This window comes from Nelusetta ayraudi, unplaced genomic scaffold (genome assembly GCF_046127955.1).
Source record: "Nelusetta ayraudi isolate G7.1 ecotype Tasmania unplaced genomic scaffold, CSIRO-AGI_Nayr_v1 ptg000120l, whole genome shotgun sequence".
Classification (NCBI taxonomy): domain Eukaryota; kingdom Metazoa; phylum Chordata; class Actinopteri; order Tetraodontiformes; family Monacanthidae; genus Nelusetta; species Nelusetta ayraudi.
Window position 1 is genome coordinate 4,615,747 of NW_027466170.1, and position 18,795 is coordinate 4,634,541.

The 18,795-nt window shown below is 49.2% G+C and overlaps 1 protein-coding gene across 1 annotated transcript in view; it reads left to right on the plus strand.

Moving 5' to 3' along the window:
* The window catches only part of LOC142903846 (zinc finger B-box domain-containing protein 1-like), a 98,658-nt gene extending 80,766 nt beyond the window's left edge, over positions 1 to 17,892 (plus strand). The window contains exons 6-7 of the mRNA XM_076049694.1: positions 12,936 to 12,971; positions 17,852 to 17,892. Of these exons, the coding sequence (XP_075905809.1) occupies positions 12,936 to 12,971; positions 17,852 to 17,892 (77 nt within the window). The remainder of the gene's footprint in view (positions 1 to 12,935; positions 12,972 to 17,851) is intronic.
* Positions 17,893 to 18,795: the final 903 nt, after the last annotated feature.

The window sequence follows — 18,795 nt, forward strand, 5'->3', positions numbered from 1 at the left end:
GCCGACACATGAAACATATGCGCTGGAGGAAAACACCTCCATCACCGCCGAGCGGCCAATTAATAGCAATCTACACACCCCCCGTCACCGCTGCAGAGGTTAATGCATCCTCAGCGTCCCCGCTTCCCATCCAATATTAAAGTATTTAAAGCAAAGCCCCGACCCCCCCCCGCCCTGCCAAGGATGCCTGGGTGAATGACTGTGGGGATAATCTGGGGTAAAAGCCGGTGGAAACAGCCGAGAATAAACTGCTTTCATATGCGTGAGCTCGCCGCCGCCCTGTTCATTACCTTCCCAAGAAGAAAAGCAGCGTTTCTAATACCGGAGCACCGCCGGGATTCATTTCTCCTCCCGCAGCTCCACCTGCTGGTGGGGCCGAGAACCGAACTTTTGATATTTGTCGCACCGGGCGAAATGATTTATTGAAAAACGTCTCGTCTCTCCGGGCCAAATTCCGATGTGTTGAAGAAAGTTAATCTCAGCGTCTGCCAGCCAATAGTCATTTGGCATCAAGGTCTAAAGTGGCTGCTGATTGGCTTTCACATGATAGAGGCGGGAACTGAGGACAGTCAGAGTGAAAACTAACGTCGTGTCAAAGGTTCTCATGTGGCTCCGCTTCATGAAGGTGGATCAGAATGAAGCAACATGCAGCGTTAGTTTGCATTTTTTGTTGTTGTTCAAATTAGTTTTAAAACATCCGGTGCCAGAAAAAGTGAGGTTCTGGAACCGATATCGAAAACCAAGCAATGGATGTTGGCGTTGTGTCAAAACGTTCAAGATCTTCTGTCACAGGTCAGTTAGCGATGGCTGGAAGACTCAATCGATACAAATGATAGCGATCCCTCCTAACAAAACAAACCGATACTTTATATCACTCAAACTCAAACTTTTTTAGTTCAAAATTGAATTTTCTTCCATTTGCAGCAGTTTGTCTTTTTTTTTTTTTTTTGTTCATTCCGTGTGTACATTTCGTTGATTATTTGTGGACTTTTAGTTTGTGCTTCGAAGCAGCGCCGGCTTCTGTTTGAAGACGGTCGCAAACCTTCAAATTCTTTCACAACAACCCACAGACTGGCCGTGTAAACCAGGTGTTGGTCTGAAATCAGAAACCATTTTAACCTTCACGTCGTTGTCGTCCGAACATCTCGGTTTTTCTCCGCCGACCGCAGCTTTCGTCGCCCCCCCTCCCCCACACACGTGTGCACGCTGTCGGATTACCGCGGGGCAACACTATCATCCGTCCGATTTATAAATTATTAACTATTTCCGTCCTCCGAGGCCTCTTCATCTCCCAGAGTGCCCGAGGTGGGCGGAGCCCCGTCCATCAGCGGCCAATGACACGGGGACACATGTCAAATAAAACTATATTACCCCCTGATTGACTGACGGGGTTACGAGAGTCGGGAGCAGAGATGGACGGCGGTGTCAGAGGTGGAATATGAGGGGAGGCGGCGGGGGAGGCGGGGGCCGGGGGGGCAGCAGTGGCGGCTGGCGAGGAAAATGGTGACAAGTGTACAAGTGAGCGGAAAGAAAATAGAGCTGACAGTGGCGGAGGTTGACTGAGAAACAGGAAGGAGGGAAACCAAACACCTCCCTTCCTGTTTGCCACTTCCTGTCTGCCACTTCCTGTCTGCCACTTCCTGCGACCCCGAGAGCGAGGAAAGTCCAGAGTTCGGTGTGAAACACGAGCTGATGTGTTTAATGCCACTTAGGTGATTGTCTCTTATGAGAAATGATCCACGGAAGGCGAGCCGAGCCTTGGCCAATCAGAGAGGATTAAAACACTCCACAGGTGATTGACACCTCACGGGACTCCGCCCATCTGAGCACTGGCACGACACGGAGTGTGTGACGGGGGTGGCGGGAGGTGGGAAGAGCAAGTTCATCACCGGCCAATGGGAAGGCAGCTCTTAGAGCAGGACTTCCTGTCACAAGCTGCGATTTTCGCAAAATAAAAGCGATATTTCGATTTGCTGGTGTTTCCATTGATCGGTGTGAAGCGCATAAGCCGTAATTCTCGTCAAATCTCGCGGGAGAGAATTATGTTTTGCCTTTGTTTGTTTCCGTTTATTTGCTGTCCAGAATGGTCGTTATATTCCTTACAGTATATTCTCCTCCTTCGCCCAATCATAGCAGGCCATTTTCACTGGTCAGCGAACTGGTCACGTGACCCCCATACCAAACGACATCATCAGAGCGTCAAAACCTTTGAGCCATGTTTGAGAGGTTTTTCCAAGTGTAGCTGTTTCCATCACCAGTTTCTTCATTGAGATATTTGAGTCTTGCGTAATTCTAGGTGTCATGGAATCGCGGCTACGTGGCTCCGGTTCCACTCAGCTCAGTCGGATGTTTCAAACTATATCACAGTTTGTCGGTTTACCACCGGCTCGCTTGAGCGTCCAAGCAGACAAAAATAAATCAATCAATAAATAAGTAAACAAACAAACAAATAAATAATTCCCGCCTGGAGCCACCGTACAAACTTTTTAGACAATTTGAGGAAGTTGTTTTCAAACGTTGCTGTTTAGCTACATTTTCTCGTGGGACGATCTTCAAAATGCTCATTAAAAGTCCTGAAGGAGACCCTGGACTGGCGCCTGATCATCGACTCAAACTATTTCCTGCAGCTACCCGCTAGCACTCTGAGCGCTGCTTCCTCTCAGAAACCTTGACTGGATTTGAGCTCCAGCTCTTTTTATTACTTGTTTTTATTCACCCCCACTCGATCTTTAAAGTTCCTATTTCTGCAAAAGTTGTCGTCTGTGTTTCTGTCCCGACAACAAGCGCACGATGAGATGCGAAAAGTTCACCCTTCAATTCTTCCGACTGTGTAATTTAAAACCAATCAGTTCTATGACGTCACAAAGGGCATCAATCTGACCTTCTTGCCGGGTGTCGGCTCCGCCTCTCTGAGGTCCGCCTTGTTTTCGTCCCCTTTTTTTCCAAACACGTGCAAGCTCCAACTTAAACCTCAGCTTTTAGCCGGAGGCTGCAAACAGAGGGCTAAATGAGTGCGAGTGATGCTTCCAGGACGTCTGCAGGAGTTTCTAAATATTCATGAGGCTCCTCCCTCCTCCGCAGTGCCACTAATAAAATAAAGGTCTGGGTATAAAAAGGGACCTTTTCACTTTTTCATGCAGTCTGCAGCTCCAGCGGCCCCTAAACATCTCACGAGCTGCTGCATCTGCATTGCATAGCAGCTTTATGATTGCGACGCGACGCAACACACACACACACACACATGCGTCTGTAATTGTAATTCATGCGTCGGTCGGTCGGATGGATGGTTTATGTAAAAAAATAAAAAATAAAAAAGAGCATCTCTTGAATTATTCATGTTTTCAAGATGCTTCAAAATCCTTCTGCGTGCGTTTGTTAGTGTTTATCTGCACGGGTCGCAAAGTGTATGCGCGTGTGTGTGTGTGTGTGTGTGTGTGTGTGTGTGTGCCCAGGTGGAAATGTGTCCTCGTGTTGCGCTCGTCTAAGTGCATGATTGACTAATGCGCGTGTGCATGTCATCAAATTATTGTCATCAGCTCGGTGGAAGTCGTGGGGCTCTGACCTCACGTAATGGACTTGGACAGCCAGCGGCTCTAAGACAATAATTACAAACACGCACGCACGCACACACACACACACACGCACGCAGAGCACGCACAGCACGCACGCACGCACGAGCGTGCACGGCCTATATCAAAGCCCGGCCCTGAGTAGAATGGAAATCATTTCGGCGCCGTTGTTACTAAAGAGAAGCAATTATCTGCAGACAATACGAGGCGGCGAGGAGAGAATAAAAACAGGGGCAGCGCCGTCCTTTGTCCCAAGACAGGGACGTTGGCTCGTGCTGATACTAAAAGGCTGAGCTGAGTACGCCGTGATGGAGTTCAGGGTCTCCTCCTCCTCCTCCTCCCTCTCTCCTCCTCCTCTGACTCATCCCCCTCGACTCTCCTCCTCTGGCTTCTCCTTCACCTCCGCCTCACCTCAGCTCACCTCTCGGCTCTCAGTAGATGTCACTGCAGTTCCACGGCCGGTGGGTTTGAGCCCCCCGCCTGCTTGGTGTGCAATGCGTGGTGGGTGAGAATGGAATGGGGGAGGGTGGGGGGGTGACGACAGCAGTGACGAAGGGGAGGTGGAGGAGAAGTTGAGTGAGTTCTTTTGCAGGAGGAACTGATGGGAGCAGAAATCAGGGATGTGTGGAGGAAACTGCAGCAGGGCGGCTCACTCACATTTCAACTGTGCAATTTCTGTTTGTGCACCAACAGGAAGCCTCAACCTTGTTGAACTTGCAGCCATGGCAGCAGCAGCAGCAGCAGCAGCAGCAGCAGCAGCAGCAGCAGCAGCAGCAGGGGTCTTCTCTGTAGTCTGACGTAAATCAAAGAAAAAAACTTTCTTTTCTTTTTTCACTTGGATGTGAAATGATTACAGAAGTTTCCTGAGGACTTGCTTTTAACTACCACACCCTCTCCCCTCCCTCTCTGCCTCCCCCCCTCGACCCACCCAGCAGCAGCAGCAGCAGCAGCAGCAGCAGCAGCAGTAGCTATTAATGAAGAGATAAAGTGCTGCGTGTCGGGGGAAATGCGAGGTGTTGTTGACTCGTCTCTGTCACAGCGATAGCAATCTGCCACCTCTCTGCTGCTCCACCACTTCCCTGATTGGAGCCCCGATGTAATTACTTCATTCGGTTATGGGAAATAGGAAGAGGGAAAAAAAATTAAATAATCATCGTCGTCAGCTGCCGTGGAGTGACATTCTAAAGTGATGTCTCACTTTGCTTGATAAGTGGCAGTTTCAGAGCCTCAACTCTTTATTTTTTTTGGTCCCTTTTTATTTTTAGCGCTAATGAAATTTATCACTCATCCGCTTTTATCTGGTGGCGTTAAAATGCAGATTGGACTGGTGAGCTTCATCCAGATACATCTGGTTACATCACAGGGTGGATGTTGAACATGGAGATCAGATCATTTCTGAGCCTCTGTATCTGCTCCTGTAACTTCACGTCTTCTTCCGCTACATCCACACCTCCAGCACTTCAACCTCCAGCACTTCAACCTCCAGCTCTTCAACCTCCAGTTCTTCTACCTCCAGCTCTTCTACCTCCAGCTCTTCTACCTCCAGCTTTTCTACCTCCAGCTCTTCTACCTCCAGCTTTTCTACCTCCAGCTCTTCTACCTCCAGCTCTTCTACCTCCAGCTCTTCTACCTCCAGCTCTTCAACCTCCAGCTCTTCTACCTCCAGCTCTTCTACCTCCAGCTCTTCAACCTCCAGCTCTTCAACCTCCAGCACTTCAACCTCCAGCCCTTCAACCTCCAGTTCTTCTACCTCCAGTTCTTCTACCTCCAGTTCTTCTACCTCCAGCTCTTCTACCTCCAGCTTTTCTACCTCCAACTCTTCTACCTCCAACTCTTCTCCAGCTCTTCAACCTCCAGCTCTTCAACCTCCAGTTCTTCAACCTCCAGCTCTTCAACCTCCAGCTCTTCAACCTCCAGCACTTCAACCTCCAGCCCTTCAACCTCCAGTTCTTCTACCTCCAGCTCTTCTACCTCCAGCTTTTCTACCTCCAACTCTTCTACCTCCAACTCTTCTACCTCCAACTCTTCTCCAGCTCTTCAACCTCCAGCTCTTCAACCTCCAGTTCTTCAACCTACAGCTCTTCTCCAGCTCTTCTACCTCCAGCTGTTCTACCTCCAACTCTTCCATTTCCAGCTCTTCTGCTGTACATCCAGTTCCTTCTACCACCAACTCTTCTGTCTTCAGCTCTATTGTCTCCAGCTCCAGACTCTTTTAAACACGGCACCTGTCAGAAAACTCTCCTCCGTGGCGGCGGCGGTGGCGGCGACCTGCAGGTCACTCGTGTGAAGCCATCAGAGAGCGGCGGCGTCATTTAGGCAGAGCGGCGCAAAAATGCAGCCAGGTGTCATTGAAAAAAAGGGGTGTGACTGCCACGTAGCTTTGCCCGTAGGCCCCTCCCACTCCTCTCCTGTTCCAGTTGTGTCGTCATGAGGCGGACAGGGCGGTTGTGTGCCTGCAGCGTGCAGCTTCCCGGCGGCGTGCCGAGTGTTTGGTCGTCTTGCACTCTGGATAATATTAAATCCTCTTCGAGTAGCTGCTTCATCAGGGAGCGAGCGACGCGTGCAGGTGGCGCCGCGGGAGCAGCACTTCCTGCCAGCGCGTGTGTGTGTGTGCGTGTGTGTTTGTGCGCATTGCTCATGTGTGACGGCGGACGAGTGGGGGGGTTAAACGCCCTCTTCCTGCACTAATCAGGGATTAGACGGTGTGTAAGAGCAGGAGAACAGAACCATCAAAGACGACGGGAAAAAACAGAAACTCCCACGAGGAAATTAAACGAAGGGCCGTCTGTTGTCGGCCTGTTAGTCATTTTCTCGGTGGCGCCCGCGAAAGGCGTGCGGCGGCCCGACGGTTTGATTTCCTGCAGAAATCAAACTCATTTAAGCTCAACAGACTCCTGCTTAGCCTGCGGCGTCGCAGCATGCACGGCGCTGCGCTCAGTTAGCGCAGGGAGGAAATGTTTGGTGGCTGCCGACGTCTCTCAGAGAAGAGAAGACAGTTGGTAAAAAAAACAAACAAACAAAAAAAAAACACTTCCTGCCCCCCCTCCCACCACTGCTGGAAATGGTCATGGCATCAGTGGTGGTGAAGTAGTCTGAAACTGCTACCGGTATCAGCCACTAGAGGGAAATCATGAGGTAAAACATATTATGATTTCAATGCATTGATTTATTCTCATCAACAGCCGAACCAGGAACCAGGTTGTGTTTCCTGCGTTCGCCGCACTTCATTTTCCAGACAGATTCTGTTCAGTGTTTACATGGGGCAGCTCTGACTCAGTGGTCATATTTGGTATTGCATGATACTCAAATTACAAATAACAACTTACTTACTTATTCAACTCATTTCACTGAACCAGCTATCAATTTGATAACTATCCCTTTAAAGAAAAAAAAAAATGTTGCATGCAGTTTTTATTGCACACAGTGCCACCATCTGGCCTGTTATGGTGACTTAATGGAACAGAAGCTGTTCCTGCTCAGGACCGTTCATGATCAAACTCTGCATTCTGGAGGCTCGTCTTTGCGAAAATAATATTATTTTCTTTTTCCTCAAGTCAAATGTTTAAGCTTCAGGGTTTTATTTTAGTTCTCATTTGTTGGCATCCAATCACGGAGCAGGAGGGAGCCTGTGATGGATTCCCATGTAGTGTTTTGGTAACTGATCAACTTCTCGTCACTATGGCTGCTGGTTTTCTAACCTGAGGGTGGCGCTGCAGCAGTTAGCAAACATTCTCTCTTCATGTTTTTGGCAAAATAATCGGACGCTGCAAACAGAAGAGCAGCAGGTAGGGAGGCCTGATGAGAGCAGAGGGACAAAAGAAGTGTCCAGGTGGGAGAGTGAGAGGAAGAGAGAGGTAAGGATAGAATGGAGGGAGGGGGATGGGGAGAGGGGGAGGGGGAGGAGGAGGATGTGAGAATGATTAATGTGAGGCTGTCATGGAGGTGCAGAGGGGAAGAGTCACGGCCAAGCGGCAAGAAAAGAATATGACGGAGAGACGGACGGAGGTGGAGGAACGGAGAGAATTTAGCAGAGAGCTGTGAGAGCAGGAGGAGGAGAGGAGTTTTTTTTCTGGGGGGGGGGGGGGGTGTCGCAGACAGATTGAGACGAGGATGAAGAGTGAAGGGTCGGCTGGTGGCGGAGGAGGAGGAGGGAGGAGGGGCAGGGAGGAGGAAGAGGGTGAAGAGGAGGGGGAGAAGGAAGAGAAGAAGGGAAGAGGAGGAAGAGGAAGAGAAGGGAGGAGAAGAAGGGAAGAGGAGGAGCAGAAGGGAGGATTCTCCTCCTCCTCCTCCTAAACAGAGAGAGAGACTCAGAAGGAGACAGAAGAGAAGCTGCTCTCCGGCCAGATGAGAGAGCGCTGATTGAGTTTCTGATGGTCTCTGTGTGAGGCCCTGCTGCGTGTGTGTGTGTGTGTGTGTGTGTGTGTGTGTCTGTGTGTGTGTGTGCGAGCGTCCTAAAGCACTTGGTCTGCGGCTGCAGTTATTGTTCAACTTCCCCTCTGCCCTCACTCACCTTTATTGGCTCGTTCCATCAAACGGCTCCTTCCATCGTTGGCCTCCGTCACCGAGGGAGTCGCAGCGCCGTGAGGACGCCGCCTTAAAACGCCGGGTAAATAACCGATAAAATAAAAGAAATAAAAAATCACAGGCCAGCCAGAGGTGTTTGCCTGGTGATGTGTCATCGTTTCGGGTTTTCATTATCGTGGAGAGAGAGAATTTGGTTCTAGTCGTCAGGTCCCTATTGGCTGCTGCAGGGTTTCTGTTGAGCAGGCGACGAGGCGGCAGCAGCAACAGCAGCAGAGGTGGAACAAGTGTTGAGTCCATTCCGGCTCAGGAAAAAAACAAAAACAAAACTGTAAAAAACCTCCTGGATCACTGGATGGTTGCGCATGACTGTCAGCCAAGAGGACAAAGATCTGAAAGAAGTTCAGTCCAGAAAATAAAACACGAACTGAAGAACCTGCAGCTTTTCAACCAGAACTCAAACTCACTGTGTATGACTCTGAACCAAGGTCAAGTGTGTGTGTGTTTGAACTCGTTGGAAAATAGCTTTTAAGAAGCCCAAAGGGAAGGAAACATGGATGACCTTGTAGGATTTGGATCTTGCTAATGTAGCTAATGCTAACTGCGGCGTTTTCACAATATTTACCCCTCCTTGCTGGATTTGGTTGCGTTTTAATACTGTAAAGAACAGTCTTGCAGAGTACACAGGAAGTACTGCCCCTTTCATTCACTTTGTGTGTTACAAGGACAGGGCATAAATTTGTTTTTGAGCAACATGTTTTTTTTTTTATTATCATTATTTCAGGTCTTTCAACCAAAGCAAAGCCTCTTTACAGAGAAGCAGTTGAGTGGAGTTGCTTTCAATTTATTCCTGCTTTTCAAGGTGAATTTGCGGAAATTAGTTTTTTGCTCGGGGGGGGTTTCAGCCCGTGAAATCCGTCTCCCCACCGCCGGCTGCATAATCTCATCCACGCCGCGCCGCTAATATGATATTAATATGTGATCTTCAGGTGCATTCCAAGGCCCACGCTGGCAGCCTTTCCGTGGTCGAGCGGCGAGTGACTGATGACTCCCTCCTGAATGCTGAGCTCATCGGCTTCCGTCAGTAGAGAAGAAATTAGTTTTTGAAAAAAAAACAATCTTTTCTTTCATGCAGAAGTTTGTCCTTCCCTCAGGGACAACAAAACTAAAACTGTCCTGTTACCTTGACGCGGCCGAGTGCAGGAAATGGACAAAAAAGAAACAGGCAAGAACATCCGTGAAAGCAAACAAAATGATAGTTTAAAACTAACAAAGCGGTGTGTCGAGCTGAACTGCAATGAATCAGAATCACCGTTGTATGCGAGATGAGTAGCGTGACGTCCGGCCTAATGAACAGAAAACACTTTTATTCAGTCCATGTGAAACGACACCCGAGGCTAATCAAGCTAACAACCCAGTAGCCCGCCGGACAAAACGTGTCAAAACTCTCACCCTCTCATCTTCTCATCCCCCCTCCCCCGCCCGCACCCCCACCCAAACACCTACCTCCCACCCCTCCCCGTTTTTTTACCCATAATTCCACACCGACTTTCCCGCCTCATTCGCATTATCTCGCCGCCGCCAAGTGCGTAGGTGGTGCGGAGTACATGATGGCTGATTAAATAGTACAAGCAGCCCATACTTGAGGCTTCATTAGTCATAAAAGGCCAGTTGAGCCACAATTAAAAGCAGACTCAGTGACTTTAATGACACCAGCGGCTCGGGCCACTTTACAAGATGAAAAGGAAGCCAAGGCCATTAGAGGAAATCTGGAGAGTGAGATGAAGGGGAGAGGACGTCGCTGCTTTCAGGGAGCCACGTGTGTCTTTTGCAAACACGGATGTTTGCAAGTGCTCTGCCCGAGTCGTCCTGCAGGCCCGACTCATCCGTCATTGTAATGAGAAAGTGTTGTCCGGTTCTGAGCAAAGTGACCACACTGCAGCATCCACGCTGACACTGTTTGCACGACAACGTCCACGCTGACACTGTCTAAACTGCAGCACCTGCACTGACACTGTTTCCAATACAACATCCGCACTGACACAGTTTAAACTGCAACGTCTGCGCTGAAACGTTTTAAAAGGCAACATCCACGCTGACACAGTTTAAACTGCAACATTCACATTGACACTGCTTAAACTGCAACATTCACAACTCTCTGTTCCAGAGCCAGAGGTCACTCTGGCTCCACACACACAGACCAGTTGAAAAGTGATACGAATGGGAGCTTTTCAACACTAATCTGTCAGAGAATTTGGATTTGAATTTGAACTTCAAGTCCGACTTCATGCAGCAGCTGCTCACACCAAAGGTAGTTTTTGAACGCATGAAGCAACAAGGACGAAGATGTTTTTTTTTGTCAAAATATCCTTGGTATTTTTGTTTGTTTTTCCAGATATAAGCCATGTTTGACCTCTGGAAGGCTTCTGGTTCCAGTTTCCAGTCGTCCATAAATGATTGCTGAAGTGGAGAGTGTGAATGTGTGATTTATTTTTTGTCTTTGCCGCCCCCCCCCCCAATACCCCCCAACTGCCCCCCCCAAAGGATCGACGCCCCCGTCCATTAGAGCCACTTCTGCTGGAGTGGGAGCGACATTGATTGGCCGAGGGGAGTGGGGACTGACATTGATTGGCCCCGGCCTGTTTGTGAGGACAGGAAGTGATTTGCATAATGCAGACATTCGCAGTCGCTGCCGAGGCTCCGTGACGCGTCGCACCAGGCCGGAATGTCAAGGCCGCATTCTAAGCTCCTCTTTGTTCCCGGCAGTTTAGGAATTTTTTGCACAATTTAATAACTTAAGAGGATGAGGAGGAGTTACAGAACAATTCAAACGGCCTTTTTTCCTCAGTAAGAAGAAGGGAACATTGTGTGTGTGTGTGTGTGTGTGGGGCTGTTGGGGGTGGGGGGTTATAAAATAATAATGGGAGACACACATCAAAAACAGTTTGTCAGGAGGCCGAATAGATGCGCAACATAAAGGGAGAGAGAGTGACGGTGAAATAAAAGGGATACACCTGATCGAAGGGGGGTGGGGGGGGGGAGTGATGAGGTGGAGGGGAGGAGGGGCAGTCGAGACATGGCGCGGCGTCTTTGTTGTGCGGTGACGCCGACAGGTGGCAGCTGACAGCAGGACCTTTCCAGAGTTTGGTGAGTAAGAGAGGAGGGGGTCGGGGGGGGGGGGCAGTCTGGACGGCTGCCAGGCCTTCTGCCGCCTCCCCGGTGGTCGACTCCGCCCCTTTGTTTGTTCTCTGCGAGATTCGCGCTGCCGTGACTCATCCAGGTGCCAACTGAACCTGATACTAATGATGCCAAGACACTGATACTCATAATACTGATACTGATAATACTGATACTGAGACACTGATACTGATAATACTGATACTGACAAGTTCTTACTGAAGAGAGTTAATGGAGGACTTTCCTCCACCGAGTGACCTTTGTTTCACAATTTATCCCAATTGACTTTTATTTAGTCAATTCATCATGAAATAACACTGCAAACCGTGATGCCCTCTGTTTCTGTCACCCGCCACAGAAACTGGATCGCAGTATTTGTTGCTGCTAGAAGATATCTGAGTCATTTTCTTGCTGCCGGCTGGTTTGATGGTGGCGTGCGCCAGGGAGGCAGTGAGAGCTTCCTGGACTGATTCTGCATCCTGCAAAAGAATCATTTGGAGAAGAGTCTGAGTTAGTGGTTCAGTTTGAACTGGTGAGGCAGAGGGTTGTGGCCGAGCTAACAGGAAGTTTCTCTTCCTTTTAATCCCGGGACCCGGTGGAGCAGAATCACCCCACACCCCAAAAAAATATTGAGCCCTCTGTTTGCAGCCTCCTGCTAAAAAGTGATGCTCTGTGGGACCTTGGACGTGTTTGAAAGGGGACAAGAACGAGGCAGTCTCAGAGAGCCTTGCTTGGTGGTGCGGCCACAAACCTAGATGAAGGGGTGGGGGGGTCGTTTTGTGACATCACAAGGGGCCCATCTGCAGTCGAGTGTTTCAAACCACAGAACAGATTCCTTCTGAATTTACTCGACAAACGCTGTGGCTCAGCAGAAGAAGAATGGGAAAAAAAAACAAAAAAACACTCTTCCCGTGTCTTTCTCATGCACACGTACGTGCACGCGCACACACATGCACATCATTGTTTGAACCTTAAGGGTATTATGGGATTGTCTCAAAGTGATTACAGAGGATCAGGGCGACAAAAAACAACGACTACGGCGGCGGCTGGGACGCGTGCGAGAGCTAACAATAAAAACAAACAAACAAACAAACAAACACACACACACACACACACACACACACACACACACACACACACACACACACACACTCACAAGTGCAGCCAGGAAGTCCGGCCTCTTCGACGGGGATAATCCTGTGGCACCGAGAGAGGGTAAAGTTAGGAAGAGACGATTCCCAAAACCCGGAAAAGCCGATTAGAGGCTGAGGGGAGAAAAACCCAGGCGGCGGGAGACGGAGGGAGACGGAGGACGGGAAAAACAAGTGGAGGCCGACGCCAAACCCCGACACAGGAGGCCGCTTTATGGCTGGCGGAGCAGCGGGAGCAGGCTGCAGAGCGCAGGACGGATTGGAGGGGGGAGAGAGGGAGTGGAGGGAGGAGGGCGATCGAGCGAGCGAGTGAGGGGAGATAGAGGAGGAGGAGGAGGAGGAGGAGGAGGAGGAGGAGACAGGATGGGAAGCTGTACTTTTCCAGAGCAGGAGAACGAAGACAGGAGCTAAATGAAACGTTATCACCAATCAAACAGACAAGAAGTGGGTCGAAGAAGCTCAGCCCTTCTCTATCGCTCTCTCTCTCTCCTTCGACCGCCCGCCTATCCCTCAGTAGCTCCGCCTCCGCCAGCCAAACAACGCGGCGTGGAAGGTTTCTTTCCAGCAGAGATAAGGAGAGATAGCAGAGCAGTGAGGAGGAGGAGGAGGAGGAGGAGGAGGAGGAGGAGGAGGAAGATCTTCTCATCTTCTCATCTCCTCACCAGGCTGCCAGTCGTCAGGCTCCGCCCCCTCATGATGTTAGCACATCTCTTCTGCCTCATTCCTGGATGTGTGCATGTATGTATACATAGATTTATAGATACATTTTTCTTTGTTTTAATCTTGCTTGGAAGCAGGAAAACACTATGATTGACTGGCGACTGAACGCAGGAGCGAATCTGCAGTAATGTGCAGGTGCGGGGGCGGGGCGGGACAAAGGCGACCCCCCCCCCCCACACTCAGCAAAATGGGATTAACCAAGTGGGATTACGTCTCTCCTTCACAACGTGCAAACCGGCCGATGTGCTGATTTCATCTCCTCACTTCTTTCATCGTCTTTGCGTCACTGAGATGTGAGATGGGACAGCGGCGGCCTCGGCCCACCTCACCGCCGCCTTATCCTCCAATTCAGCATTTAGATTTGTGTTTATTCAAATGTAGGACAACAAAAAAAAAACAACAGAAAACTGAGCAACCCAGCGTGTGTATTCACACTGCATGTCGGTTGTTAATGCGGAAAAAAACCTTTTTTTGTGTGACTGAAATAGTGGAATTAAAGCAGCCAGATGAGGACTCTCACCTGCAGGTAGCAGCTCTGAGTTCAGTGGGTTGACTCCGGAGTGAGTGAGCGAGTGTGAGTGTGAGTGAGTGGCACTTGAAATAATTCCAGCTGTTCAGTTAAATGAAACTTTAAACTCCTCTAATTATTGTTGCTCTCTGGTTATTATTTTTCATTTGAACTCAACAACAGTCTAATCAAACTCATTGAAAGAGGCAGAAATTCGAGTCCAACCTGCATTATTGAAATAAAATGAATAAAACATCACAGTTTGTGTATACACCTGCTTCTTCCTCTTTATCTCTTTACTACTCTCTACACTGTCGATACACAGACATGAAAACATCAAATATATGACCATGATAGGAGGATTAATCTGGCAAAATCCACACATGTTATAAATATGTCATGTTATATTTATTGTATATGAAGAGTGGCTATTTTAGCTCATCGAAAATATAAAACTGGTTTGAGTTATTTCACACGTTTTTCTTTAATGCATATCCCATATGTGTCCATTCACAGTTTTGATGCCTTGGATGTCAATCTACAATGTCAATAGTCATGAAAATCAAAGAAAAACCATTAAATCACAAGTATGTGGCCAAACGTCTGCTAGAATATTTATATATAGCGGCGAGGTTTGCGAACGTGCTCGACGAAAAAAAAAATTGAAACTCTTGAATGTACAGAAAGCGACGAGGCGACGCACTGCGATACGACTCTGCAACAAACTCTATTAGAGAACGTCCAAAACTGCAGGAAATTAAAGAAAGAAAAAGTGCAGCGGCGCTGGTTGTTACTTTCGGGATGCGGACGGAGGTTGATGGAGGTCGATGTGCAGTGTCGTCACGCCAGCTGCTTTTTGTCTTTATCTCATTTGTGTCCATTGGAACGAAGCCGACGGGGAGCCGGAGCTGCAGCTGCTACTGAGGAGCTTTTTTTTTTTTCTTCTTCTTCTTCTGTTTATTAGCATGAAAATGAAGTTTATGACAAAGCTACTGTATATTTCCCTTTAGCCCCCATGTGAGGAAAAGCAATTTCGGCTCTTCTGGTTTAAGGCAATTTAGGGAGTGAGAGAGAGAGAGAGAGAGAGAGAGAGAGAGAGAGAACAAATAAAAGTAATCTGAGGATGAAATAGACAAATCAGTGCGGAGCTGTCGTGAAGGGATCAGCGTGTGTGGAGTCGGTGGGAGGAGAGCGAGTGGCGGTGGGGGAGGGAGGGAAGGAGGGAGGGAAGGAGAACAAGTTAAAATAAAAACAAACAAAGCAGGCGGACGGAGACGGAGGAAGCAGAATTTATTGATATGTCCAGAATAAACACTCGTCCTAATGGAGCCGCCGGCCGTCGGAGGGAGAGGTCGATGGAGTCCTGGTGTCCAGGATGCACAACACAGGACAACCGCTGCGTTTCCATGACCCCCGAGAATCACGCAAAACCCCAAATATGGAGATAAAAAAAAAACTGGTGAGGGAAGCAGCTGAAGGTGGAAAAACCTCTCAAATATGGCGGCGGGGGGTGGTGGTGGTGGGGGGGGGGGGTTGGGATTGACGACGAGCAGCTGAGACTGAGTTTAGCTGCACAGCCACACCAGTGAGTCTCACTGCGAGCGTCGACGTCTTCGCAACTCTAGCCGCTGCATAGGAGGGTAACACACATACCCACACACACACATACCCACACACACACACGCACACACTCACAGACACACACACAGTGTCCTGCTCGTTTCATGGCGACGCAGCCGCTTTAAGTATATATTTCATGCCACATTGACCTCGCCACCGCCACGGCAACGGCGGCGGAACTCTTTCCTGTCTGCCTCCTCCTCCCCCCCTCCCCTGCCCCCCCCCCCCCCCCCCCCACTACCATTATCCCCGCCCGCTCTTCCCCTGCTAAACTGAGTGTGTTCTAATGGCGGTGGGTGGGTGGGTGGGGAGGGGGAGTGGGTCACTGTGCACTCCTGCCGGGTCCCCACATGACAAGAGTGCTGATATGTTTTAATGAGGCGGGGAGTCGGAGCAGGAGATGAGAACTCCTCGCTGGAGGTTTTAAACGGGGCGAAAAAGAGCAAATCTCCCTCTCTCTCTCTCCCTCTCGCTCTCTCTCTCCCTCTCTCTCTCTCTCCCTCTCTCTCTCTCTCTCTCCCTCTCTCTCTTTATCTCTCGCTCTCTCTCTCCCTCTCTCTCTCCCTCTCTCTCTTTATCTCTCCCTCTCTCTCTCCCTCTCTCTCTTTATCTCTCTCTCTCTCTCCCTCTCTCTCTCTCTCTCTCTCTCTCGCTCCTCTGTCCTCTGTCACCGAGCGCCGCCGTTAATTTCCCAGTTTCATTAACATCCATCTCGCTCCTTCCAGACCGGCGCTGCGACACTCACTTACTTTCTCTCTCTCCAAAAAAAGAGACAGAGTCATTTTTGCTCTTTGCTCTTTTCATGAAAAGCCGCAGATTAACCGGCTTCGAGCGGCTCTCTGCTTACTTTGTGTCCAATGTTTTAGTGAAAGAAAAAAAGGGGGGGGGCGAGGAGGTTGGGGTTGAATGTTGGGGAGTTTGGACTGTAGTTTGGATTTGACGGCCGGCTGAAAACGCTGCAGTGTTGCACTGGAGCTTGAGATTTATCTCCGGAAGTTCCTGCAGAAGCCTCCGGAACTGAAGGGTCCAATCAGATGTCTTCACTGCTGGCTGGTCCCCCATCAACCTTAAAAAAAAAATCGTCCACTGTAGAAGCTGCTTGTTTCCGGTGCTCTCTTTTTATAACAACTGGCTTGAGTCTTGTTGTGCTGCTGCAGGAGTCTTCAGGAACGTCTGACGTCTCCGGGCTGCGTCTTGTTGTTCAAATCGCCGGCACTCATCTCCCGTCAGGAGTCTCCGGGACGGCTGGCGCCTCCGAAGAGACGTTATCTCCACGCTGCTGTTTGAGCCCAGAGCCGGCGGGATCGGAGCACTGGAGTGGATTGGAGTGACTTCCAGCGGATAAGGTCTTCACTCCGACGTTCTTGAAAAATCCAACCCCCCACCGCCCCAAAAAACACCTATAAAAACTACCGCATGAATCCCATCAGCAGGGAATTGAAGATGTTTCGGTGTGCAACCGGTTTCTTGTGCAGCAGAATTAGCATTAGCAGATGTGGAAATAGCGAATAAGGAAAAATAATGAGGTCCAATGAAACACAGAAGGTGGGGGGGGGGGGGGTGGGGGGATGGGGGGGCACTGAGGAGGAGTGGGAGTGTTGTCTGTGAGATCACCGGAAGGTGACGCGCACGGCTGCTGCTCTGCACCCAGCCCGTAAAACATTTAATGAGACGATAAGCTCCGACCTCGGTGACCTTTTACGACGACCTCTCCCGCGTCTGATCGAGCTCGTGAAATACCGACTTTCTTCTCCTTTTTTTTTTTTTTTTTTTTTTTTTTGTTGTTTTTGAGTTTCACTTTAGTTTTTTCACACGCACGTGAAGGGACCTGTGTGAAGGGAGGCCGGCCGCCGAATGTCGAGGCCGACGATCGTTTTTTTTATCGGTCATAACTCATGATCCTTTATTAATGAGGAGTAAACGCTGCGGTGTCGTCGGGGTCAAAGCCGTTAACGCCGGGTTATTGATGGCGGCGTGTCATGTGACCTCATATTGAAACTGCTGCTCGGGATCAATAACTCTCAGGGGAACCATTGGCGTTTGTCGCTGGGTTTCCGTCGTCTGCTTTGTTTTTTTGTGGGGGTAAAAACATGACGGCAAAAGTGAATTATTACATTTCTTCATTCCAGTTCTTTTTATTGTGTAAAAGAGCAACGACGGAGATGAATAAGTTGTGACGCGGTCAACGGTGAGCCTGTACCACCTGCGGCCACCAGGTGACTCTTTGTCACGTTGAGTCATATCCCTCTACTTCTGGTTTACAAATGTTTCTGGAACACCTACTTCTAGTGAAATATACTTTTTTCTATTTTATTATGAGTTATTCCGAAGGCACTTTTGACACCTGCACAGTTAAACCAAGACCCTTCATCAATCTGCTGCTTGCGCTTCGTTATAAACCCAAAGGAAGGAAACAACCTCTTTCTGTGTAACGTGCTTCGGCCCTGCATCGATCTTTTTTTTTCTTTTTTTTTTTATCTCCTAGCCAATTAGGCGATTGTTTTGTGCTGCATGTGCATATTTAGCGCTGTGGATTTTTCTTTTTTAAAGAGGTCTGATGCATAAACGCCCGTGTGTTCCTGCAGGAAACGGGAGCAGGGAAACGCTCATTAACGGCAACATGTAACGTCGGAAACGTGCAAAAGAAAGCAAAACAAACAAACAAGTAAATAACATACCCTGCACCCACTCGTAAACATTTGAGTAATCTGTGTCCCATTTCCCTTTTTTTTTAAAAAAAAAAAATCGCACTTTAACAAGTCTGCCGGGACTCGGCGGTGGTGAATCGCTCCGTAGGCAGGAGGTATTTTTGGCTCAGTGGTGGAACGTGAAGAACTTCTAGAAAGAGTTGTCGAGCTCGTCACGATGTGGCAGAGCGCCGTGAGCCGAAGTCTGAATTCTTGCAGATCCGTGTTGAAAGTTCAAAATCTTTCTTTTGTATTTTATTATTCTTTTTTTTGTAGTATGGCCAGGCCGACTGCAGCGCGTCTGAAATTACGAGAATCAGTTCGTTAAAGCGAGACTGGTTCAAAGAGATTTGTTCACCGAATCGCTTTAGTACTTGATGGCAGCCCAGACGGCAACCTCACGGCTCAGTTGAACAGAGAAAAGAATGAATCAGTTCAGGAAGGGATCCTGTTCAGTTCGTTGACTAAAAAAAAAATCTTCTTTAGCGCGAATCACCTGCGATCGATGCAACACGACTGGTCTGGACGTCGAGTCCTCTTGACAAGAAGAGCAAAGGACTGACGGCCACAGAAGCTTTTCTCTCCGCCGCTGACACGCTTTCGTTAAGCTCCGCCCCCTGCAGCCGCTTGGTCACATGACAGGGCGGGGGAGGTGAACTTTGTCTCCTCTTTCTTTGAGAAGAGAAGAAGAAAAGGAGCGATGCTGGTTTTCCTCCTAACAAATCTCCCGGCGCCGCTGCTCTCAAGATTCCTGTTTTTCCCGGACGGGAATCTCCGGAGCGCCGGAGGCCGTTAGCGTCTCGCTGACCTCGGCTGCACGCCGCCCATTGTTGGGGCGGCGC